Raw genomic sequence first — 26,576 nt, 5'->3', positions numbered from 1 at the left:
TACCGATTCCCAGCTCACTGAAGCAACCATGCATTCCTATTTGGTCACGTGTTGATGATGCAGAAGACATTTTCTTCCCCTCAGCTAAAAATTCAAGCTGTCCAAGCCCCCCCCCCCCAAAAAAAACTTCACACTATTTAACTTATACAGAACACTGCTGTTATACAGAATCCCTTTTATTTTGGTATCTTACCTGACCACCACATCGTATTCGTCTATTCGGGACCCCAGAGACTTGTTGGATAAGATCCCACCATTACCCACGACGATGCATCGTTTACAGCTGAGACTGGAAGGCAGGACAGCCAGACATTAGTCATATTAAGAAGAAACAAGGAAGCAAAAAGAGACTTCATGTTGACGCTGACGAGTAGGGTGCAGGTACCTGTCAAGCTCCTCTCCCAGCCCGTAATTTTTTGTTATAGTCAAAATGCTGTCTATTATTCTCTCTGCAGAGAAAGAAGAAAACAAAACAGGATTTTAAAGACAGGACAGAACCTCCATACTACAATAAATCCCCATTAAAAATTCATCCACAAGTACATTAAATGCAAAATGTGGGTGAAATTCATTGCCAAGCTTAGAATTTTTACCTCGGCAGTGAATGATGCTCCAAGTATCAAACATTAAAATACTCCATCTACTAATCTGGCACTAGAAATGGAGCTCTGTCATCAGAGTCAGTCACTTTAAGCGCTCAGAACGTCCCTTTAGCTCCAAAGACGAGTTGATGTTCTCAAATAATGAAAATGACATATTTGAAAAGCTCAAACTGGGGGAAATCACACTTTTAAAGGCCAAACAGACTGCCAAAGATTTCAACATACCACCCGAGATATAACAATCTAGGTGGTCTTCAAACAGGAAGAGAGAACACCACCCTCCGTTTATTCACTCATAGATAAGGAGTGACCAGTGAACCTCAGGAATAGTGGTGATGGGGATTACAGGAGGGGAAGCTGTTGTATTCTGGAGAGGAGTGAATCTGAGAGAAACACCCATACGGAGTTAAGGATGGTATGCGTGTGTATGTAAAAACTCTGCCATAAAAGCACTCAGAGTGGAATGCTGTTTTCAAACAATCACATTCTCCTGGTTAAGTGGCCGGTGTTGTACTCGTCTCCTTGCATGGCTAGCACCCCTCTGATCACAGGTTGAGAAACGGCGATGTTTAGCCATAGCGTGCATTCCTGCCATGTTCTACGGACTATTGTGCTGGAGTCATAGCTCCAGCATTAGATCTTGCATGCATTTCTTCCTCCTAACCATTTTTAGACCTCTTATATTTATAACTCATCTTCTTCAACATCCCAAATGTGCAGATTCCATTAGAGTTGCACCTATTTTTGTTCCATCTTACATTTGCAGGAATTTGTAACTACGTGGATTTAACAGCTGTGATTTAAAATAAATAAATAAATAAATAAAATCCTCAATTTGCATCTTCATCGTTTAAATTTTTTTTAAAAGACACACAAAAAGTCTGGCATTATTTTATAGCATTCTATTTCATTTATTATATTCATAATGCAGCACACCGTCTGCCTTTACTCTCACTCTTGTTGTTTCTCTTGGCCTCTTTTTGCAGACTGAGCGTTTAGACTGGGGCCTCAAACCAGGTTGTAAGACATATTATAGTCCATCCACCCTGTCTAACAATCCTAATGATTAACCTAGTGAAGAGAGGCGAGCAGAGCCACAGCTTATTGTTTGGATGTGGTGTCAATGTCTGGCGTCAAGTATCACCCTGAGCAGCATAAACACAAGGCCGAGGACCACACCTGGATCCGAGCGGGTGAAAAGTGAAAAATCACAATGGGTAGTGTGCTCTTTCAGAGGACAACATGGAAGCTAATTGCTCTAAGTACCTGCGGTAAACCCTTTCAGCAAAGCATGTCTTGTGGTAGTGCCAAAAGACAAATTGCTGCAAGTGCAGACATTAGTCCAATGTGGAACTCTTGAAATGTTAAAAATCTTTACTGGCAACACCGGCGAATAGCAGAAGCATCACATAACACATAAACACAGACACTTTGCTGGAAAGAGTGGAGACTAAACACTACAACAAATCCTGTGATGAAAGAAAGATGATTGCAAAAAACAAAAAGGCCAAAAATTTATCTGCAGTACAAAGATAAAGTATCACTATCCTTGATAAATTAGTTAACAACTGTGAAAAAAAAAGAAGAAAAAAAAACTGCTAATGACTGCAAATGTGAGATGTGTTCAAGTCTTTGGCAGCAGCTCACAGTCTGGCTGCCTTAATTGTGCTTCCTCCTAACTAAGTGTAAAGTTGCATAACGGTCGGTGTGATTTCATTTGGTGGACATGCTGAGAATGAAAACAGCATCAATAGTGCAGGGACATCACTCCTTTACTTGTAAAACTGTGGAGCTGCCTGATGAGGACACAGTTTTTAAATAGTCTGCTGTAGCTTTCTAACCCTGGATCAGTATTTGCAAAGATAGATTAGCTTCTCTGATCAAAAAGTTCATCCCTACACACATACACAAAAAAAAAAGTTAATGCCCCAAACTAAATATAACAGCTGGAAACAAGCATGGATACGTACAGAAGCAACTAACAACAAATCACATCCTTTCCTCCCAACAGGTTCTCCAAAAATAGCACTGCAAAGAATTTATAAACTTATGGTTCAACACCCTCACACCACAAAATTCCTCCAGTCTGTTAACAGTTTAAAAAAGAAGTCCACTTTAGACTGCAGGAATAAGATATTTAAAACGATTTTCATTTAAAATTTAAATTAATCCTGAATTTTGAGCGATCACTGGCAGCGTAGCTTTATTCCCCCCGGAAACCAAATCAGGGCAGCTTAACGTTTACTTTTCCTTCTTCAGGCTATAGCTGATGTGTCCCAAAGATACTTCTTGGCAGAATAAAAAGTAAAAATAAAACTCCCACCCACCAGCGCTACTCCGTGGTCTCAATTTGGAATCCTTTGTGGAGTTCTATTCAAGATCCACACGTATCATCTCTCCACATGAATACCACTAAAAGGGAAACCCCACTGCCATCACAGTCCGTGGAGAAAACAGAAACCAGGTGTAACACTCACACAGGGAGCGCTCTATTGATAGCCGTGGCTGTGTGTGTACATGAGTACACGTTTAATTGACGGTGGAGAACTTGCCAGAGCACAAAGGTAACATTCCCTTTACCTTCTGCTTGTAAGTATTGGAAAATGTGACAGAGCATGCCAGTGAAGACAGATTAATGTTATCTCTTAGGTTCCCATGGTACTGTGTACTTGTTCGATATCTGAAGTGCTGGAGTGTGTTAAGGTCAGTTAACAAGTGCAAACACTGTGTGCGGACATGCTAACGTTGGAGTGTTAGAAGACATCAAATTTTCCGGTCCCAAGATAGAGTTCATCCAGCAAATAAATGTAAATCACTTGAAAGGTTACGACAAACACAGAAGTCTGCGGAGGTTGGACTGACTGCCTGAGAATACTTAAAAAAGTTAATTAATTAAAAAAATCTATCCTATACTTATGAATGTTATACCGTGAGAGCATTACCAGTATTACCATGTTGTGCTTCGCTGGCTGTGAAGGCAGTAAAGCAAGTATTCTTTAATTTCAGGGTATAGGTACTAGACTTTCCCAGCTGTCAGGGGGCAAAAAGTGGGGTACATCCTGGACAGGTTGCCAGTCCATTTCAGGGCAAAAACCTAGGGATAGCAACCATTCAGTCACATTTACACCTACAGACAATTTAGAATCACCAGGTAAATAACCAAGTCTGTGGACTGTTAGCTAGAGTGCTGGGAGAGAACCCATGTAGGTAGAGTCAAATTTTGGATTTGATTGGCAATTCCATAACTACAGCTTGGTGAGTGCAGTTTTGACACACTCTCCACCTCCGGCAATGGCTCAGAAGGTAGAGTTGGCCATCTGTCAGTCGGAAGGTTGTTGGTTTCCTTCACTCCAGTCTGCATGTCAAAGTATCCTTGGGCATTATGTTAAAGTTGTCCTGATGCATCCATCAGAGAGACAGGTCGGCATAGAAAAAAAAAAAAACTGCCTGTGATTGGGTGAAAGAGGCTTGTAGTAAAAGACTTTCGAGTGCTTCGAATAGAAAAGCACTTTATACGTGCCAGTCTATTTATAGGGGCTTGGTCTCAAATTAACTGTCCATCTACATCTGCAAGTTAGAAGACTTGCTTCCAAAAAGACTTTAATCACTCAAAGTGATTAAAGTGACCAGTTACATATTTTTTCACCTTCAAGAGAAAGAAGACTGTTGTTGGAGATTAGCTTTAACTAAACAAAGGTTGATATGAGACCAATTAGCATCAGAGCTAAAAGCATGACCTGGGAGCCCCAAATAATTTCTGTCAGTTTCTTGTGTCTATTGTAAATGAACTTCTGCAACCCTTTTGGGAATTTGTAAACACTCTGTGCGTGCATTATTATTTGGAGACTATAATTATTAATAATTATCCATTTTTCAAAAATAATATGCAACAAACAAACATGCAAAGGAAAAATACATTATTTCCATATTATATATATATTATGTCCAAAATACAAACTTTGCAACAAATGGCAAAAAGAAATTCTTTAAGTCACAGAGGAAATAATGAGCCTTATTTTTCTTAGATCTCAGATTTTCTCAACAACTCATACAAAACAAACCAAGTGGAAATTCAGTCTGAACTGTTAAAATAACTTCTTAGGAGACATTTTGAAATTGTTGGTTGGTATGTACTGACTGTAGCCAAGTACAAACAGTATGAGGAGCCAAGTGATAAAACCCCGATAAATAAAGAATGCCATTGCTTCTACTGAACAAAATAAAATATTGGCAAGCTAGAATATGATGTTGATTAATACTGAAAACACGCAAAGCTTGTTGGCTCATATCTGAGATACCAGGCACTACAGGCACAAAACTGCACTACATCAGGCATCAATCTCCCACACAACCTCTAAACGTAACAGTGGCAAACGAACACATGCTCAGTCTTACTTTAAATGAGCACTCCACCAATCTTTATGGCTTAAGCTTGGTGTCTAATTTAAAGAGGGGGGGGAAACGTGAAAATAGCTGTCCTGTGTGGCTTTGCCCCCCCACACACACACACACACAAAAAAAACAAAGAAATAGAAAATTACACCAAAACTTGTAGAGCTAGAAATGAAGATATTTAGAAGACAATGGTCTAATGAAGGACTGACATGCATCAGGGAAAACATGAGAGAAGCATGAACCACAAAAAAAAAAAAAGTCGGGATCTCGAAGCTTCTTTCTGTTTTTATGGGCAACTCCTTCTAAAACCCCAGAACATATAATTACTATAATCCACAATAAACATACAAACTAGTGGAGGGTGAACTGTGATGAATGGCTTTACCTTGCGTTTTAAAGCCGAATGGAGGTAAGTAGTTGTTGACTTTTGATAGCCGTTTGAAGTTTCGATCAAGAAACATTGGCGCCAATTTCGTAAACCTGTAAGAGAGATGAAACAAAAGTGGAGATGGTTCTCATTAGCCGAGATACAGAAGATAAAAACACCAATGCTGTAATATCCAGTATTCTTAGTATAACAGCTCCTGTTACAAACTTTCAACAATTACTTATTGTGTGCTGAATCTATCCCGGCAGGTTCTCGTAAAGTTTATGTTACCAAGGAGGTGATAACTGAATTTTTATGTCCCATCATCATTAAACCTAGCATCCCCACACCCTGTAAAAGCTTCCTAAAATGAGCAAAGCCTCCACACACCTTAGCACAACAGCTCAAATCTAAGCAGGTGATAGAAATTAAGAGGTTGCAGTGCATAACCCGTCAACATAACCTCTCCTCCAGGGCCTAAATCACATCTGACACATGAGGTTGTCTGAAACAACACTCATGTCACAATGTTTTTTTCCTCTAACGATCTGAAGCAAGACTGAATTAGAGTGGAGGATGTTGTTCTCAATGAAGAGACACGATAAAACTTCAGGGGTTGATAAAAAAGTTTTTTACCCACGACAGAATACACAGTTGAAATGGCTAGAACAAAATGTCAGTCCCATTAGAAAACAAATTAGGCCTGATAGTCAAAAACACCCCAGTGGCCAATGTTTTTAATGGCCCACGACCCGCTACTTCCGCCATCGCCTCTTCCTTATCCTGTGTGGCTATAGAAGTGTGCGTGTGTGTCTCTCTTTGATTAACTGCAGCTCCGATATCAAAAAGGAGTCATTTCCTCTTAGTAACGCCTGTGACCCTAGCGCTGGGTTATGTGCCACTTCTGCAAGTGTAGCTTCGGGATGGATGTGTGTTTTTATAACCCGCTGTCAAGCTCGAGGGATGCGAGGCAAGAGGGAAAAAGGAGCAAGGAGCCGTTCGTGTCGTTTCTCCTCTGATGTTTACATGGATGGAGCTCTATGGATGTGCTGTTCTTTAACAAGCTGCCTAACATTTTGTGTCTAACTTAAAAGCATCGTGACACCCCTACAGAAAAGACAAAGTTAAGGAGATTTATCAAACTGGTGTACATCTTTAGTTAATTTCTAAAGAAATACAGAGATTACATTACAGAGTGCTTATTGCACCCCTTCCCTAGAACTAGACCACCAGCAATATAAGTGTTGCATTTTGCTGATGCACCTGTCCAATAAACACACAGAGCTGCAAATTATTCCTCCTGCAGCCGACAAACAGCATTCAAACTATGGAAGCACGAAAAGACTCACAAGCTCGATTACACCTCTGTTTCTCAGCAGGACCCTTGAATACTTGTTCCCATAACATAACACTGCCACTGGTTGACAAGAAATATGTGAGACACAATGACCAAACATGGCTGACATTATTGGGAGACCTTCCGGTTAAGCTTCAGCCTCTTCCAAGCACGGTAATCATTCTTTGAAATCCTCATTATTCTCCAGCGAGCGACTAGAGGTAGTTATGTATGGCTCTCTCTCCACCTTGACTCACCTCGCCTGACAGGGGCATGCACACTCAGAGACTTGTGTCCAGGCAAAACAAATGGAGATTCATTAAACCTGGGCCTTCTGAGGCCACATGGGGCTATAAATAACACGGGACCATTACAAGTCAGTGAGCCCTGACCAACAGTCAGTCACTGACATCCTGACCAAGCAGAGAGACAGGGGGCTGCTTGTTGTTAAATAAGTAGTGAGGGCTCCCAAAAACAGCCAACAGGCAGGGATGCATTGTGCTCATTTCCTTTGCTGGGTCCATCTCTCACAGGCAATATTTTCATAACCGTGCCACTTCGAGTTCACTGCCAACACTTGATTTAGGGCTCTAATACAAACAGTTTTGGGGGAAAGGAGAGGGTGAGGGGAGGGGCGTAAAATAAATTGGAGACTGCAGGGCAAGGAGCTTCAGAAGAAGACAAACATGGAGGAAGCAGATGATGATTAGATGGAGAGCCATAGGACCTCACTGCTAGAGGTTAAGTAGGTTTTCTTTAACTGTCGAACTGTCGTCCACACCAATTCACACAAACTGTTAACGAGAATATTTTAATGGTAAATGTACAAAGCAGGCAGAAATAAAGAACGCTAACAGATAAGATGTTAAACAGCCGACTTCCCTTCCACACAGGAGACAAATCACGACCAAACACACACACAGCACAACTGTGTACATTTGGCTGTACACTTACACTTATTTATACAAATGAGCATACAGACAAACTTATACTAAGTGCAGCATTAATTGTGCTTATTGACCTGTGAGAGACTGGGTTGAAGGTGGTAGTAATCAGTGGGCTCCCAGGGGTTTTCTGTGTTGAACAGAACTTTGATCCGACACGTGCGGCTGATGAGAGGAAGTCATTACCAGGGAGGACATTGCTAAATCATAGCCTCTCATATAGGTAGAGGGCAGTGGCACAAAGTGCTTTGTCCATCTTATTTAAAAAAAAAAAAAAAAAGTTGCACTTTATAGTCCACAGGGCAGCTGATAGTGTTATTTAGAGCATTTGGAGCCACTGTAGGTCATATACCTTTAATAGACTCAATTAAATACTACTACTTTTAATTTAAAATTTAAAACTTGGTGCTTCAGGCGATACATAAAGGAGGTTCAATATATTCCTTTGCCCAATAGCTAGGTCAAGTAGTTACTTTAGTGTCACAGCCTATTATTTAGCAACATGAAAACTACCCTTGCGCAAGAACGCTAAAAGGACAATGTCCAATAGACTAAGCTGAAACGGACGACAAAGTGGAGACAGTGAAAAATCAAAAGAACCAATGACATCAGGAGGACTGTTGGGGATTGTATAGACTGTGTAGGCTGGGTATTAGAGACCCCTTGATGAGTCAAGGCAGGAAGCTGGTTGGTGGCGTTCGCAGAACGCCTCTAAGGCTCTTTAACACGATAGGGAAGTGATGTGAGACCTTCTACTCAGGCGACAAAAGTTCTTTTGTGTAATGGGGGATCACAAGGACACAGTTGAGGTTTTGTGGTGGGGAGAAGATGATAGAAACATGATTGAAACTGGGGGAGACTGTATAGGAATGTAGGGGCTTCTCTGTTACTGACTCAAAACCCTTAAGGCCTAGTTGGTTTGAGGAGTGACATCATGCAAGTTTGCATGCTTGAGTAAAAGCTTTTCTCTTGCTGACATCCAGTTAACATTATCTATGCGTAAAGATCTTGATTTTGCATTAAAAGTTAGTTCTTCACATGCAAAAAAAAAGTCCAAAAGAAATGTCTCACTTAGGATAGATGGTGGCCATCTTAGCTGCTGCATATCCTGGCTTGCACACTCCTTCGCTGAGGTTGCCATACTTGTATTCTAACTCCTGCGATCTGTACATTAAAAAGAAGAAAGCGAGAGCTTAATTAGACACATCGTGATAACTGATTGCCAATTAAAATGACAAATTCAAAGCTTCAAAAACTTTGTTTGACAAACAATCTGCAGGAGAGATGGGGCTGTGGAATTAGCTGGGAACTCGGCAACAAGTCAGCATATCACCTGTGTGTGTGGCAAGACGAAGCAGAGAAGCCTTGTTTAAATAATCATGCTGGCAGTGGTAAAGCTTGAACCTCCCGATTACTACCAGGATCATTAATAATGTGATGTATGCCATGATTCTACTTCAAATAAACAACGGGAAAAGAGAGGGGGGCCCGTGTCTTTGCACTATGTGAGGTCCAAAAATCAAAGTTGGCTGGAGAAACTGTTTGACTGGGGCCTTCTTGCACATAATCTGAAGCTCATCTATGCTAACAGACTTTATTTCAATCCTCTTCAATCACTTGCAGTAGAGTGGAATTAAAATCTCTGGGGTATTTCCATCAGTTTGCCTACCCCGCATTAAGATATGACCCGAGTCACAAAACTAATTCTGAGCTACAAGATGAATTGCAATAAAATAAAGAAAGCGGCTGCATTACATGAAGTGATCCCGTGTGAATTCCACTTTAAAGCATGTGCTGACATTATGGTTGCAGTGGATGTGGACTGTGATGGCAGCATCTCATTCATTCCTGTGCGGTAACGTAGGGCCAGAGAAAAGGACCTTGCCATGGTGGTTTAGAGCCAATGTGTCAAACCAATTCAGGGAATTATACACACATCAACAAACACAGTGACACAATGACAGCTGCATAATGATCTATTGTAACATGTTCTTACTCTGACAAACCACAGCCAGTCTAAACACAAAACACTAACTGACCTACATCTCAAGTCACACTTGTTTCAAAAGTTATTACTCAGACCACCTATCGTATCTGTGCTCGTGTCACCATCTGTGTTTCCTACACTGTGTGTTTATTTAAAAAGAGGAGGGGGGAGGGGGAAAGAAATAAGGCTAGATTAATTAGCCAAACGTTTACATTTTCATGTTTCGTGTTTTCCCATTGATCAAGCCTGACTGCAGTATTCTGTGATAACAGATGTAAAACACGGCTGAATTAATGGAGTCAAAGTCTAAAAGGGAATTCGGTTTTGGGAATCCATCATGTGTAATGTGGCAAACGATGATGGAGAATAGCTAAATGTGTTATAATAGATGACATAAGTGTTTACTAGAAAGAGATGTACTCACAATTTTGTGTCCAGCTGTAGCAGAAAGCCCTGCTTATCATACACTGGGGACAGAGATGGAAAAAGAAATGGAAATTATCCATCACCACAAGAGCCCACAAACCACTTTGATTTAAGAAAAAAAACAAAAAACAAAACAGAACAACAACAAAGGTATGGCATCTTAATGCAGTCATCCAGCTATTCAACTAACAGCTCAGCAGCTGTAGTTGTAAACAACCTGTGTGGCTTTCACGGGGGAAACAATATGGCAGATGTAAACATAAGCATTAGGATCAAGGACTTGTGACAAACAAGCAAGGTTAGGGAGAAGCCAGCCAAAACAATCTGTTGAGTTTAAAATAAAAGTTAGAAAAACAAGTCAGAGATCACCTATGGACAACCAAAGGGACAGCCAGTAGGTGCCTAGTGAAGCGTTGAGGTAGAAAAGAGAGAGAGAGCACAGAAAACCAGGAGGAACATATTTAAGGTGAAATGGGAGCTTTGTTTCCATTGCAGGCCGACTCTTTGCAATAAAGCTGATTGGGTCTGCAAAATACTTGCTATGATCATTTCTGGCCAAAAACATAAATAAATAAAAATCTGTAACTACATTAGCATGGAGGAAATTAGGAATAGTGCAGCATTACACCTGCAGTTGTGGATCTTGTCAAAGAGAAGCTGGAGAATAAAAGAAAATAAAGATAAAGAAAAAGGGTAATGGGAATGTCTGACAGTTTGAAAGGGAAGGATCCAAGCACTGCCCAGGAGGAAGGGAACTTAGCCTTAGCAGCCAAGATGGGTGACACATCTGTAGAATAGCAGCCAGAGGGCAGAGTCAAAGCAACTTAGTGGTTTATCTTAACCTGCAGTAAGTAAATCTTACGTCTTCTAACCCTTTACACCAAAATTCCTTTACACCACCAAAATTCATGCAGACCGTTTCACTGCTGTTTGTTACCAAACTGAGACAACAGAGGGCAGTGTTGTATTGTCCTTCATAAGAGAATGATGGCTGAGCACATGTTCATTTCCCCTGCAGTTGTTATGAGTGTTTCATCAATTTAGCAAAGATACTTCTAAAATCAAAGTACTTTTTTTGTCAGGAATAGATCAGACTGGAAAAAGCAAACAAAGCTCTCTGACTTCTTTGAAAATGCCACGTGTTTCCCAACCTAACAGGGCTGTTGGTTCCCAGGGTTTTCTTTAAAATGGTGTCTGGGACAACAATGATGGGTAAAAGTTTGGGCTGGGGGGGCTGCAGCTGTACCTGAGCCTACTATTTGTCCCACGTTGTTGTCCATTTCCAACTCTGAAACAGAAAAGGGTCAGTTAGCACCTTTTGAAGTCATTCTGTCATGGCAGCATTGGACTTGAAAATAAAGCCAAGTAGAAATGTCAGAAGTTACGGAGTAAGAAAGAGGAGGGGTTAGTGGCTTTAATCCCAGTGGGCTGAATTATGACTGTGAATTCCAATCTTTATTCAAAAGACAGAAAGCCCAGTGAAGTAGAAAATTAAAAGCAAGACTCCATTGTGGTTATATGACCGTTTGGACACTGGAACATTGAGAGTATGATGAATGAATAAGCACAAACGGTTTAAAACCGTTTTGAGACATAAAAAAGGGTTATGGAAAGCGATGTGAAGTTAGCAGATATTTATATTCAAACCCCTCAACAACTCAACCATTAAGAACAAAAAAAAAGAGAAATAGAAAAAAAATGCTTCATAACTGTAACCCAGTATATGTGGGCAGAGTCCCAGTGCCTCTACCTGTAATTCTTTTCACTTCAGCACCTTTAGTCTGGGCTCTACTGTGGGCTCTAGTCTGGGCTAGAGTCGGCTCTTCTGCATCTTTGTCTGTAAACAAAAGGGGTTAGACTGAAATAAGATCATGAGGATAAAGCTGTGAAGGCAACTATTAACCAAACAACCAATATACAAGGTCCTAAATATATATTAATAAATGCTTTTACTTCAGCAGAAAAGACAACAGTGGCCACAAACAAGAACAGATGCGCACAAACAAGAGGCAGCGACAGAAATGAAAGGAAACGGAAATATAACCCGGTCCTTCAGTAGTGGCTTACACGGAATATAGATAAGAATATAAATAGGTTTTAAGGAAGTTTACTTTAAAGACGGGGCTTGCAATATTGATAAGCCTGCAGTGAAGATCACTTTGACTTTAATATACTTTCACATTTCTTCCTCTTACAGAAAAGTGATTTCAATCTGTTTGGCAGATCAGATAAAGTCTGAGGACCTTTAACAAGGTTTTCAACCAAACAGAAGTAAACTGCTGCGCAGAAATGTTTTCTTTTACGAAACAGGCTGTATGCAAAACCGAGCTGCTGCCTTTCACGACTGTTCAGACTCGCCAATTAGTGAATTTCAGGCTCTGTTCCGGCTGAAACTGTATAGGTGTATCACTATAGCGCTGAGACAAGAGAAGTTGATCTCTGAGGCTGAAAATCAAGCTGGGGATATTTAGAGCATGCTCTTTGAGCTGCTGTTGAGCTCAATGTTAATGAAGCACTGAGAGTGACAGAGAGAATCCCATTTTAAAATAAATATACTGGACTGCCTTTTGCCATCTGAACTGCCACGTTCACCTCTCTTCTCCATTCTGATGCTCAGTTTGAATTCTTCTTGACCACATCTACTACATGTGTAGTGATTAATTTTATATTGAACAGGTGAGTGCATGGGTTTACAGATTTGTGAGCAAAGTTTAAAGAAATTCTTATGAATGCCTCGGACAAACAGGGTTAAATTCAAGACAACATTTTCAATTCATCTAATGGAGTTTAGGCTTTAAGTAATCTGGATTAAAAGCTGTGGCATGTTGGCTACCGCAATTACAGAGAAACTGTTAGCAGCTCAGTTGGTGCTGTACACATTCTTTTCTCACCCTACAGACGTTAATTTCAAGTGTGATTTAGCACCCTAAAGTAGTGTTTTTGTTACTAGCAAGGAACCCAATAATAAGTGACCCTGCTGTTGGTAAGCTTGAAAACAAAGTTGGCTGTAAGTAGATTATCCATAAAATTGAGATAAGTTTAGCATGAACACTCTTAGAGGGACAGTCTCTTTTGAATTCCTGTTAGAAAACAGGTGGACAACTGAGTGTAAAATGTCATGCTGACCCTCTGCAGTCTGCATACTGACTACGTTGGGGAATGGATGGGCGCTTACTCCCATCTATATAGTAACAGCTTCTTTGTTTTCTCAAGTGCATTTAAGACTACTCAGCCACTGCTATTGAGAAATAAATGTTAGGAAATGTCAGTGAACGTGTCCACCATCTCATTCATTACAGACTACATGACAGGTGGCGATGTGCGAGACTGGTTTGGTGGTGTGCAGTATAGGATTTCCACAGGGGACTGATGTCTCTGTTCAGACGGTCAGTACAATGCCTGCCGACGGTATCCACAGAAATGCACTGTGGAGTGGTTGGAACTTGGATGTGTTAGTGATAGCTGTGCTCTTCCTTCTGAAGTCTACAGACCTGTGTCTATCCCGGGACAGGATGGGTAAAAAAAATACCTGAGCAAATGAACATTTTCTAGCACTCAGCTGTGGTGAGTGCAGTGTACTTTGCGGTAGTCTGTAAGGGGAGCGGCATCAGAGCTGATGGCTTAAGCAGACTACACAAAGTGATTAGCACAGCTGGCTCTGTGATTGGCTGCAAACTGGACACTTTGGAGGCTGTGGTGAAGAAGGGGTATTTGAATAACCCGTTATCCATCAGGGATAATCTGGGTACCCTCTGTGCCATTTTCTGGACAGGCAGCAATGTACCTCCTCTAAGAGACTAAATCAACCCCACTGCTGCAAGAACAGATACAAGAATTCAAACAGAGGACACAAACTTTTGGATTTCCACAGAGCGCCACAATTACAAGCATAACAAGGTGATAAAGCTATGGTTACTGGCTCTGCTGCAGACCTAACCTGCTCTGATGAAGGTGACGCTCAAGTAAACAGATCCACGTGTACAAAACTACCACCTAATGAACTATTTTGTGAACATAAGTATTACTTGCAAGCCATCATTAACCTTTGTGCAGTTATTGAGTATTACAAATTTATGGGAGCAGCTTTATTATTTTACTTTGTAATCGCTAGATGTGCTATCAAATGCCATTTTACTGTTTTATAACCTTTAATACAAATTCCCAAGATAGAACACGCAAGCCTTGCGCTTCTCTGACATATGCAAAACAAAGAGTTTAGAAATAGGCCTGCTGTTTGATATGGGGTTTTTTTTTTTAAGTTCTTTACCTTGTCTGGAATTGGAACTGAAAAAAAAATACAGCTAAAATGCTTGCAAATTATTATGTAACAGAACACATAGGTATAAATAGCAGTTAGACCTCACTATCTCTTGCCATTAGGGCTGTGACACTGACAGTCTTAACAGAAAACCTTTTCATTTCCTTCCTGGTTTCAGATAGACCTCAGCGCTTTTCCAGTCTTACTGATCACACAAAGCACACAACATATATTCATACAGTCCTTTTTAATATGTTTATTAAGCCTTTAATGTTTCTGTATTCTTCTAATATACGAATAACATTTCTAATATTTCTCAGATTGTATTTGTGTCCTGGTTTGTCAAATATGCTGCTCTCTTTGCCAATCCACCCTTCTGCTTGTGGTTGCCTATATGCTTTTTTTATATTTTTGCATGCATAACTAGGTAGAACAGCTCTGTGCTGACTTACTAAGTTAAATACACCATTATGTGACCACTTAGGGATCGTGCATGCTTGGATAAGTGAAACCAGACAAGGAAAATCTTTCCCTGCTTTATGAACCTCAATTACCAGTACAGGCTCCACCTCAGCTGAAGAGGCGTGTTAAAATACAGACTAGAAACCATCTCACAATAGAAGCACATGAGCTGACATAAAAAGAAATTGAATACAATGATCACACACCCATGTTCAAAACCAGCCTTCACTTTGATTTCAAATTCCCACGGTCAAAACAGCAGAGGCAAACTGGTAAACGAACAGATTCTTAATAAATGTAAACAAATGTAACCAATAAAAATTTCCCAGTATTTCCCAGCTGAAATCCCAAAAAGAGTGCACAGCAATGCCACAAATCAGTGAATGCATGACACTGTACAATAAACAAACAAAATAAATGATGGTATTAATGATGTTTATAATCAAGTCTACATATAACACTTGCCCCTGGAGCACTAAGCCCTGCACTGTAAGACAATAATGGTGAAGAGAGAGATCACTCTTGCGACAGCACAGCTTAGCTGACCAGGCCAGAGGGCGGGAGGGACAAGCCACATGTTCTTCTTTCCCCTTTGACCTTCTTTAAGCCAAACATCTGGTATCACAGCACTACGGAAAGCCAATATTTCCCCCTCCAATCTTCTTTTGGTGTGCTGCTGAAGTGTGTTCACTCTCTTCACATCATGCACCCTTATATGTAACCTATTAGAGGACACTGCTGCTGTACAATTTCAAACCTACAAAGGTAACTGTACAAAGCTGAACGCCTTTGTATTTCACACTTTAAGATGATGAATGTTGAATTTCAAGAAAATGTGAGATGTTGCAACAGAACACAAGAGCCTGGTTAAAAAAGAGGGAGCAAAAAGCACTGTGACAACCAGGACCATTGACTGATGGTCCTGGTGATCTGTCAGTAATGCAACATAAGAGAGATGAGTTTTTTACTTTTATTTAAAGTTATTACTTTTAAGTCATATTTGGACTCAGGGAGTTAGCCACCGTCACATGGCAACTAGACAAACTTAAAAAAAGACAAGCAGAGGTACCAAACAAGGTTCAGACCATTAAAAAAACAAAACAAAAAAAAGGTTGTATCATCAATGATTCACGGACAAGACATTGATAGTGAGAGTGCTGAGTGATCCAAGAACAAACAAGGCCAAGTTAAAACAATGAGGGCAAGGCAAGAAATTAGGTCATAATGTATGAAAAATGTGAACAGAATCTATGCGTGGCTTCCTACTGAAAAACTTTCCTTTTGGAATCAGTACAAAAACAAATTTAGCTGCATGGCTAAAAACATGGCACAAATGTCAGGGGAAATGCTGATGCCCTTTTTGTTACTCACCATTTCTTTAGGAGGGCAATTCTGGGGAATGGTGATAAGTAAGAAAAAAAAAAAAAAAAAAAAAAAAAAAAGACGAAGGAAATAAAAAGATTATTCTCTCACTTCTGCTACAGGGTTTTTAAGCAGTTTGCTGCACTGTAGTTAGTTAATGGGATCAATTATTGAGGTAAACAGTTTTATCTTGATGGGAATAAAAGCAGAGTGCATCAGTTAATAGCTTGTAATGATAAAGAGCTGCAAACTAACTGGAAAAAACTTACACTTGTGGTTTCTGTGTCAAAACACTGCTCCCTGAGAAACCCTTCTTCAGAAAACTTCCAACTTTCTACCAGAAATCTTCTAGCCCCCTCTGCTGGACACAAACAGCTGTGTTTTGGAGAGGCCAGGGGCTTTAACAAGTTGGTTGTTAAGCACTTAGCCAAACAGAAATTGGTTTTCATCATTACTTCTCTAAATAAATACAATTCAATTTACAAATGCCTACTCATGACCAACACCCAGCAGGTGTGCTCTCTGTCTACATTATTATGTGCTAATTTTAACTAACTAATTTTCAGTTTCAATGGCCGGTGCAGTCGTACTGTGAAACTAACTGCCAGCCTCATGTCAAAAGCATAAAGGAAAAGGGGTGAGGTCACTTGATCAGTTGTACACAAAGTTTGTTTTGTTTTTTAAACTGTAGTCTAGGTGGAGGCAGTTAAATATCCATTTCTGAGACAATCCACATGGGTGTGTCCACTGCTTTTATACTTGATGTACAAGCAGATCCAATTAAAATGTCCCCTCCACATTCAGTGCTCCTCTGAAGTAAATGAAAAACTAACTTTCACATCACAAACACACAAGTTTTGAGACATAAACACAAAGCTTGGCCTTCTGGCCTATCAAATAAATAAGAAAAACAAAAAAATGAGCATGCAACTAGCTGACAGTGAGCGCAGAGAAGCAGACAGAAAAACAGATTAAAAAAAATAAAAAATAAAAAAGACTTGCTCTCTCTAAAAACAGATAAAACATGCAATGTTTCGAACAGCTACGACAGATGGACGATGAGGTGATGGAATAAATGTTAGTCATACTGGAGATGTCACTTACGAGACTTCTGTCCCCACATGGGTAGATGCAGCTTCCCGGAGGAGTAGTAAATAAAGCCCAGGACCAGCATGGGGCACAGGATGAACAGCAGCTTGTGTGCAGGCTTCATTGTCTTCAGTCATTCACATGGCACTATTCAGGTCATCACCTGGAATCACAGGAGGAGAGTGGGATATTTTATTTACACATCTGTAAAGACTAAAGAAATCTGTCAGCAGCACAAGAAAAAAAAAAAACTGATACAAACAAAACACAGTGATTAGAGGAGGGGGGAAATGAGGCATAGCAAAAGATCGGCTGGCAAGAAAGATAAGAAGAAGAAAAAAAAAAAAGAGGGTAAAAATGTTTTTTTTAGGTCAAATGTGTGGGATGAAAGGTAGTTTTATCAAGACAGATCTTAGATTTCTCATTTAACTCTACAGAGTTGTGATTGTTGATCTCTTCTGTTGGTTACAACAGGAAAATAAAAGTCACTAAAAATAATAAGAAGAAAAACACATTGATTTGATTCATGCAGGGAACCTTGACAAGAATTCCAAATGCAAGAAGTTACAATAACTGAGAGGCAGAAGAAGTCATTTTGTTTTTTAGCACGTCTTTAAGACATGAGTACAGCAATACTGAAATGTATCAGCATGTGCTGCTAAAGGCCTCACTCAAGCAAACTTTTTCTATAGTTTAACAGGAAACCCCACGCCCTGTGTTCATGGTTTGACACCTGCAGAGCGCTCATAATCTGGGCTCCCTGTTTAAAACGAACAAAAACTAAGTTACTGCTGTATTTAGTCACTGTTATAGCTCAGTTAACCTCGATCTACTTGCCTCAGGCAAACAAACGTGAATCAACATGCCATAATGCAGTGAATTATGCAGTCTAGAGGTTACCTGGCAGAAGACAAAACAACCCAGTCAGTGATCTGTGTGACCTTGTCCCTGATTGGAACAAACTGTTAAATACAGGTCTGTTGTCTACAGACTCTTTCAACCCCTGACACCATTGGAGATTTTAGTTCGGTCTTTGGGTGCCTAGAAAAGCGCTATATAAATGCAATCCATTATTTAAAAAATATATAAATAAAAAAAATTAAAATATGAGGAGACCCTGCTGAATCAGAATCAGAATCAGATTCTGATTCTGAAAAAAAAAAAAGCATGAAAAAAAGCATGCTGCAGAAATTCTCAGATCTGACATGCTTCAAAATATTGATATCAAATATCAAGTGGACTGTCTCTGATCCTGGAAATTGAAGGCAAACTGCCGAGAAGGACTCAGCAGCTTTAGCACAGGGAGGTGGCGAAGCACAGCTGAGCACAGAAAAGAGTAATGCCTCTGCCTGACACTTTAACAAAAAAAAAAAAAAAGAAAAAAGTTAATAATATGCATGAGCCAACAGATGTTGTCCTCTATATTTAAAACGCAAGCACCAACCTGCGCAGTTGTTGACACTGCGCTGACCATCTCGCGTAAAAATGAACTTATTCATCCAGTTTTGTTGTTGCCTGCAATCTGTGAAAAGTTTGCCCAATAGACAGTTAGGCAGACACACTCCTCGGTCGGTGCCTTTGACTACAGACTCGCAAACAAAACGCAGACACCTAATTTTAAAAGAAAAAAGATTTAAACATAATAAAGATAAAGAGTAGGTAGGTAGGCCGAAAAGGGTAACCGCTGCAGCAGAAACGAACCCGAGGCGGTTGGAAGGTATCACAGGGTACAAGTCTAGAAGCAACAGTCGCTCACCTCACCTCACCTCACTGCTCATTTCATACACACGGTTCCTAAAGTGTTGTATCAGAGGCCACATTTAAGGTCAGGTCTCTATATTCAGGTGTAAGTCACGTTATTGTCGAATTTCCCAGAGGAACCCACCCGAGGGATTAATAAAGTTCTATCTTATCTTACCTTCAGCTGAGACCGCAGGGAGGTCCTTGGCTAGCAAGAACAAACATAACGGAACTTTGAGTGGTCAAAAGTTGTGTCCCAGTCTTTCATAAAACGGCCGTTTTAACAAGGGTTTGCCTTAGTCAAGTCCGCTTACCCTGACGTCGTCGTAGCAAATGATTACCCAGATATTTAGTGAGAGAGAGTGAGAGAGAGCTGTGGAAAAGACGACAGATGACATGAACGGCTAGCTATTGTAGCCTCGGCTAGCCACTCGTTATGCTAACAACGCTGCGTTGGCACAGGGGGAATTTTGCCTTCATCCTGTCGGCAGGCCTACAGTTTAGCGCGGCGCTGCTCCAGACATTTTTGAGGTACAACAGCGAGCTTGGTGAAACGGTCCACGGAGGCAGTACGGATAAAAAGGCTCATAACAACAGCGAGTATGCCAGAGCCCGCAGTACAATACTGCGATAATACAGCTGTTGGTGGTAGAATGAGAGACTACCAGTTTGGCTGAATTACCCACCGCGATCACAGCCGAATAAAGAAAACACGGTTTAGCCACGTCTCATTGCCATTCCCAGCGGACTGTTATAAATTTAGTCTTTACCTTTTCTGTTTCCTTCCGAGTCCCCCCGTGAGAAACAGTACCTCTCTTAGAATAAACAGAGGTTTGGCCGATAAAATGACAGTGTTCTCCCTCCTCTCCAAGCCATCTTGATAAAATCTGCGAAAGTCAGTGGATCAGTAAGCAGAAGACGAACGGCTCGAGTCTGTGTGTGTGTGTGTGTGGCTGCTGAGACAGGAGAGCTCCCTGCCTCCCCGGGCTCTAGTGTGCATCAAGAGTGACTAAAGAAAAACGCACTCCCTCCATCAACATGATGATGATCAACAGCGGCTTGCTTGTCCACAGCAACACAGTTTGCCTGCAACGGTCACATGAGGCTTTCAGTGAATTACGATGCCCCCGCTTCCTGTTTTAGTAGGGCCAGGATGAATGCACCTTTTCATGTGGATCTTCACGTGGTGCTTCTCTTTGCTTTTCTGCTGTTGTAGTACTGTTGTAGCTGGGTTTCCATCAATAGCTCACATATACACGAACCGTCCTTGTTCTGCAGCAATAATAGAGATCCTGTAACGTACAGAGCATGTTGTCCTGCCTGTCCTGTTAGTGTAATGCTATGTGCTTGGCCAGCACAGCTTTAATTGGGGAGTATGTTTTGATCCCACAGTTGGGAGGATTAGTATTAGTTGACTTGAAGCCATTTTTGTTTTCCCTTTAGGAGGATTTTGTAGGAAGCCTTTGAGGAGAACATTCTCCTTCAGTCAATCCTGTCTTACTCGATTAGACACAGATAATGAGACGATCAGTTGTATGGGCAGAAATCTGTGCCATCAGAAACTGAATTTGAATAAGTTAAATTCGAATCTGAATTGTAACTTAAATAAATGCTTTTAAAAACTGAATATGAATTATCCTAATTTGAAATTCAATTTATTGGTTTGAAAATGATCATCACTAAATAGAAATTGAATTTTATATTTTGAAAATGAATTAATTTTCTTTGAAACCGTATTTTATCCTTTAAAAGTTTAGCTCTCGAATAATTTCAGATTCACTTCTCACCATTCAGTTTCAGTTCTACAATTCAATTTCAGTTCTACAATTCAATTTCAGTTCCAAAATTCAGTTTTTGGGGACTTACGTCCAGTTCAAGAGTAATCGAGCGCAGATTAATAGAACTACGTTTTACTAGCGGACCGAAAGTGTTACTGACTGGAATCTACAGCATCTTGAGCTGAATTAAGACTTCAGAAGTCATTCGTCATGTCGAATCACCAGCGGATAAACTCTCAGGTTGGTAATAAATGTATAACATGTATAAGAACAAGTCAAAGGAGCTTGCAAAGAAAAGCGTCTGGACTTCTTTAAGTTGCTTGAAGATGTTTCACCTCTCTTCCGAGAAGCTTCTTCAGTTCTAAGGTCAAATGGTGGGGAGTCCCAGATTTAAACCTAGTGGGAGAATATCCCCCCACAGAGGGACAAAAGGACCCCCTGATGATCCTCTAATCACATGAGCCAAGGTATGAAAATGGGTGTGGGTCCCAATCAGCCAGGGTTTCGGGTGAGCTCATTGTGAAACCTGGCCCCACCTTATCACGCGAATTCCTGAGGTCAGATGGCCCAGGATGTGAGTGGGCGTTCAGGGGTCCTTTTGTCCCTCTGTGAGGGGATATTCTCCCACTAGGTTTAAATCTGGGACTCCCCACCATTTGACCTTAGAACTGAAGAAGCTTCTCGGATGAGAGGTGAAATGTCTTCAAGCAACTTAAAGAAGTCCAGACGCTTTTCTTTGCAAGCTCCTTTGACTACGATGACCTGGATGACTGAGAACCTTCACAGACAAAAATAGGAAATACTTCCTTTTAAAACTACACATATTACATTCATCACTTCAGTATTCGTAAAGAGGAGGTAATAATATGCAAAGGTAACCCAACCATTGTGTCAACTTCAACCAGTTTTTAAAAAAGAAGAAGATTGCACTGTATTGTGCAAGTCTTGGACCGCCCTAGATTTCTTCATATTTTCCTTACAAGAAGCGAGACTATCTAGTAACTGTTTGATCTTGAGCGTTAACATTTAGATTTCTGAATTTGTGATTTGTGTTAAGCTACTTAACACTGACCAAACTGCATGCATTAAAAAAGGCACCTAACCCAGGGGATGAACATGTGTTGTGTCTACACATAAAGGACTACTTAGCACAAAGCTAATTTTAAACTGTATCTTCAGGCCCTTTGTTACTAGCTACAGGCATAAATTAGTATTTTTGCAACAACAACAATGCAATTCCCAAGGCTATTAAAAAATTACTAACAAAAAAACAAAACAAATAAGCAAAATCTTAAGTCAAGTCCTTGAAATAGAAAAGAAAAATCAGCAAAGACCTGATGCAGGACCAGAGAGATATATCTGCATTTGCATTTGAAATGCAAACTATCATCAGTATGTATGGGAGAGGTCAGTTGAGAGGTACAACTTGGTGTCTTTTTTTTGTTTTAGATTACATTTTTACACTCCGACCCTTAAACCGCACAGAGTATGGAGCTGAGAATTAAAAGTAAAACTATCGGGAGCAGGTTGTACTCCAACTTTGGGCGGTACATTACCAGAACCACAGAATGAAGATCACAGTGTGCACTGCATTACCGCAGATATGTGTGTTTTCATTTGGTTATTTAGAAAATCCATAAATTTTTGTTACACTTCATTCTAATCTGCTGCCAAATCTTTTTTTACTAACTGCAATTACACAGAACACACCAAGAATACCTGTTAAATTAATTTCACTTGTATCTGCTGGCATACCAAAGCTATTTCCACACCTCCTTTATTAGGCTGTGAGACTGTAAGCTTTAATGTTTAAACAAAACCAGTTTACTGTCACCCTAAAAATAAACGGCAGCTCTGAGAGCGCACTCAGTGATTAAACTAAATTTGAATTAAACTGCATCTACAGTTCACCAAATTCATAGAATTTAAAAAAAAGTAGTATTAATTGCGTGTCCTTTTTGCAAAAGTTTGTTATTTATTTTAGATTTTTAATCATCATGTCTGATAAAGTCTCTGGAGTAGGGGGTGATGATGACAATAATTCTGTGGAAGAAGAGTCACATGACATGTGAAACTTCCTTTTCAGATTAGTCAAATGCTGCTAACACCATGCCTTATATGAAAAGGAAACTCTGGGTTAACTTGGACAGCTGATTCATGTAACTGCTTATACCAACTATATATGTTGGAATAAGTGAATCCAGATAGCAGAAAGGTATTCTGGTTGAACTTGCTTTGTAGTATAGGGATCGGATCTGAGCTCTATCCTTAACATAAAATGGTTTGTCTTTAAATGGTTGACTTACTCTACATGGTGTAAGTATGATTGATTATGAGATAACGACACACTTTAGATTTAGTTCTCCAGGCTTTCTGAAGGTTATTGACTGCTGTTCAATACTTTTCAGTCCAGTCCTTGTACCTGACACTTTTCAGAATTTTTTTTTTTTTAACTTTTATTTAACTTTTTTCCCCAACAAATATAAGACTGGTTCACATCCGAAATAATAACACTACACAGCACTAGAATATTACAACATTATGTCCATAACTGTTGTCCACTAGGATCCAGTTTACAGGTTACTCCCAGTGCTTCCAGTGGTTTCTTCCATTTGTTCACAAAAATTCGGGAGCTCCCATCAATATAGTGTCCCGGCCTGATCAGAGTCATAACTTCAATGATGAGCGACTTCCATAGAGAAATGGAGGGAGGCTCAGCCCCCACCCATCTCAACATAATGTTTTTCCTGGCCAACATTAACAGTGACTGAATTACATGCTCATGTTGTACCAGTGAGACAGGAATATATCCCAATATACACATTAATGGGTTTTCTGTCACCTGATGACCAATGGCTGTACTAATATTGGCGCAGACCTCTTTCCAAAATGACTGGATAATAGCACATTCCCACAAGCAGTGGAATCTAGTGCCCACTCTGACCTTACACTTGAGACAGTTTGGAGATGTTCCCATATTATACTTACTATAAATATACGGAGAAATATACACATTGTGCAAAATTTTGTACTGCAGTTCTTTAAATCGGTTACAAACAGAGATTTTAGATGGAAGGAGCAAGATTTTGTCCCATGCCTGTATATCTATTTCACATTTAAGCAGCGTCCCCCAATATTTTCTCAATCATGCCAGTTTATCCACAATTAGGGCATAAATCTCGGAATAAAACTTTGATACAAAATGTTTATGCTCCCTATTATCCAAAAAAAATTTCTCCAACCGAAAAGAGGCAGTTGAGATTCGTAATGTTTTAGCATTTTTTAACACATAATTTCTCAATTGCAAATACTTATAAAACTCAGTCTTTGACATAGAATACTGGGACTTCAAGGATTCAAATGATTTAAACTCACCATGTTTAAAGAGGTCATAAAACCTCTTTACACCTACTTTATGCCATCCCACAAAGCTTGACCCTATGTTTTGCGGCAGAAGGTCTGGATTATTTATAAACGTTGACAAGATATTAAACGGAAGACTACTGTTAAAAATTTTCTCAGTTTTCCCCACGTCCACATAGCATTATATATCAGTGGGTTATGCTTTATTACGTGAGGTAAGTCATTTAGATGTTTCCCTAAAAAGTTAACAGGTGAGGATGGTTTACATAATACTTCCTCAATATTTAGCCATGGCAGATCAGAATGTTCATGTATCCAGGAAGAAAGAATCCTCACTTGTATTGAGAGGACATAATTTTCTATGTTTGGCACTCCCCACCCGCCCAGATCTTTCGGTAACTGTAGTGTCTCCAATTTAATTTTGGGTTTTCTTCCTGCCCAAATGAAATCCACCATAGCCTTGTTAATTACTTTAATATCTTCTGATTTCAAAATTGCAAACAACATGCCTGTGGGATATAATATTTTTGGTAGGATTACCATTTTAATGAGATTTATTCTTCCCAAAAATTATATCGGAAGTGACCTCCATCTTGTCAGCATCTCTCAAAGATCTTGAACCATTCCATTAATATTTTCTCTATATACAGTGATCAACATTTGGTGTAACTTTAACTCCCAAATATACAAAACCTGATGGTGCCCAATGAAAGGGTTTAACATGTAAAGGTTCATTATCCCCTCCACTACACAAAGTCATTATAACAGATTTATCAAAATTTACTTTGTATCCAGATATAAGACCAAAGTCCTTGATACACCTAGTAAGAACGGGTAAAGAGTTAACCGGGTCAGTCAGTGTCAGAAGAATATCGTCTGCATAGAGCAGAATTTTATGTTGTCTAACCCCAATTTTAACTCCAGGAACACTTGGATTTTGTCTAATGGCCATGGCCAAAGGCTCGATGGCCAAAGCAAATAATAGTGGTGACAATGGGCTACCTTGTGCTGTACCTCTGCTCAATAAAAATGGGGAAGATAACAAGCCGTTAGTTAACACAGATGCTATTGGTGATTTGTATATAATTTTGATCCACCCCAGAAAGTTTTTTCCAAACCCAAATCTTCTCATTATTTCAAACATATATTCCCATTCAATTCTATCGAATGCCTTTTCAGCATCCATAGAAACAACAACCCCAGGGATCTGATGAAAATTTAAAAAATGAATAATATTAAATAGGCGTCGAGTATTATTATAAGAATTCCTCCCCTTAATAAAGCCTGTCTGATCAGCATGCACGATAGAGCACATTACTTTTTCTAGCCTAAGAGCCAGTATCTTTGAAAGTATTTTATTATCAGCACCAAGAAGGCTAATAGGCCTGTAAGATGAGCATGACTCCGGATTTTTATCTTTTTTAGCTATCAATGTTATATTAGCCTGGTACATAGATTCTGGGAGTTTCGATTCTTTAAATGCTTTATTAAAAACCCTTAATAATAAACTATTTAACTTCATTTTCATTACCTTAAAAAATTCTACTGGGAAGCCATCTGCCCCAGGACATTTCCCTGACTGGAGTGCAGATATAGCTTTATCCACCTATATCAATGTTACGGGTGACTCCAGCAGGCTAACCTGATCTTCAGAAAGCTGAGGGAATACTAAGTCGTTTAGGAAAAAGCCTGAGTTAAGCCTTGTTATGTCCATCTCAGATTGATATAAGTTTGTATAGAATTCTCTGAAGCACTCATTAATCTGACGGTTTCCTACTTGTCTTTCACCATTCACATCCACAATAGCTGTGATAAAGGAACTTGATGGAGTATTCCTTGCAAGACGAGCCAGAAAGCGGTTAAGATAAGATAAGATAAGATAACTCTTTATTGTCATTGCACAGTCATACATAGTACAGTAGTACAATGAAATTGGAAAAACTGTCCTACGTCGGCACTACATATAACACAACACGACACGATATGACACATCATAACGTAACAAACAACACAACACAGTATATTAACTTAGTATAAAAAAGAAGAATAAGTGTATGTGTATTGCACACTGTTATTATTGCACATTAATTATTATTGCACCTTGTTATAAATATAAATATTATTGTTATCGTTTTAAACATTGTTACCTCCCCCCTAAAAAGTCCAGGGAGGTATCCAGTCAGGTCAGCTATTTACATTGATCAGGGCTATTGCCCTGTTGTAAAAGCTGTCCTTGAGTCTATTTGTTCGGGACCTCAGCAGCCTGAACCTCCTGCCAGACGGCAGCAGCTTAAACACCCGGTGTCCTGGGTGTGTGCAGTCCCGTAGGATGCTGCGTGCCCTCTTGAGACAGCGAGTGCTGTACAGGTCCTTCAGGGAGGGAAGAGGATGTCCAATGATTTTTTGGGCCATGTTGATGACCCTCTGGAGTGCCTTTCTGTGTGCTGTGGTGCAGCTGGAGAACCAC

At 39.9% G+C, this 26,576-nt stretch overlaps 1 protein-coding gene across 13 annotated transcripts in view; it reads right to left on the bottom strand.

Annotated features, from left to right (window-relative positions):
* The window catches only part of st3gal3b (ST3 beta-galactoside alpha-2,3-sialyltransferase 3b), a 66,596-nt gene that overhangs the window by 19,515 nt on the left and 20,505 nt on the right, over window positions 1-26,576 (bottom strand). For 4 of the 13 annotated variants that reach the window (XM_076876994.1, XM_076876995.1, XM_024806158.2 and 1 more), the window contains exons 2-9: window positions 17,244-17,391; window positions 11,808-11,894; window positions 11,304-11,345; window positions 10,056-10,098; window positions 8,716-8,808; window positions 5,383-5,477; window positions 386-449; window positions 194-289 (exon numbers count right to left, since the gene is read on the bottom strand). In XM_076876994.1, coding sequence (XP_076733109.1) covers window positions 194-289; window positions 386-449; window positions 5,383-5,477; window positions 8,716-8,808; window positions 10,056-10,098; window positions 11,304-11,345; window positions 11,808-11,894; window positions 17,244-17,352 — 629 coding nt within the window. In that variant the 5' untranslated portion in view covers window positions 17,353-17,391. The other 9 variants (XM_024806157.2, XM_076876993.1, XM_024806161.2 and 6 more) reach the window with 9 other exon arrangements.

This window comes from Maylandia zebra, linkage group LG18 (assembly GCF_041146795.1).
Source record: "Maylandia zebra isolate NMK-2024a linkage group LG18, Mzebra_GT3a, whole genome shotgun sequence".
Lineage (NCBI taxonomy): Eukaryota > Metazoa > Chordata > Actinopteri > Cichliformes > Cichlidae > Maylandia > Maylandia zebra.
The sequence above is the reverse complement of the archived record's forward strand: the minus strand, read 5'-3'. Positions and strand labels throughout refer to the sequence as shown.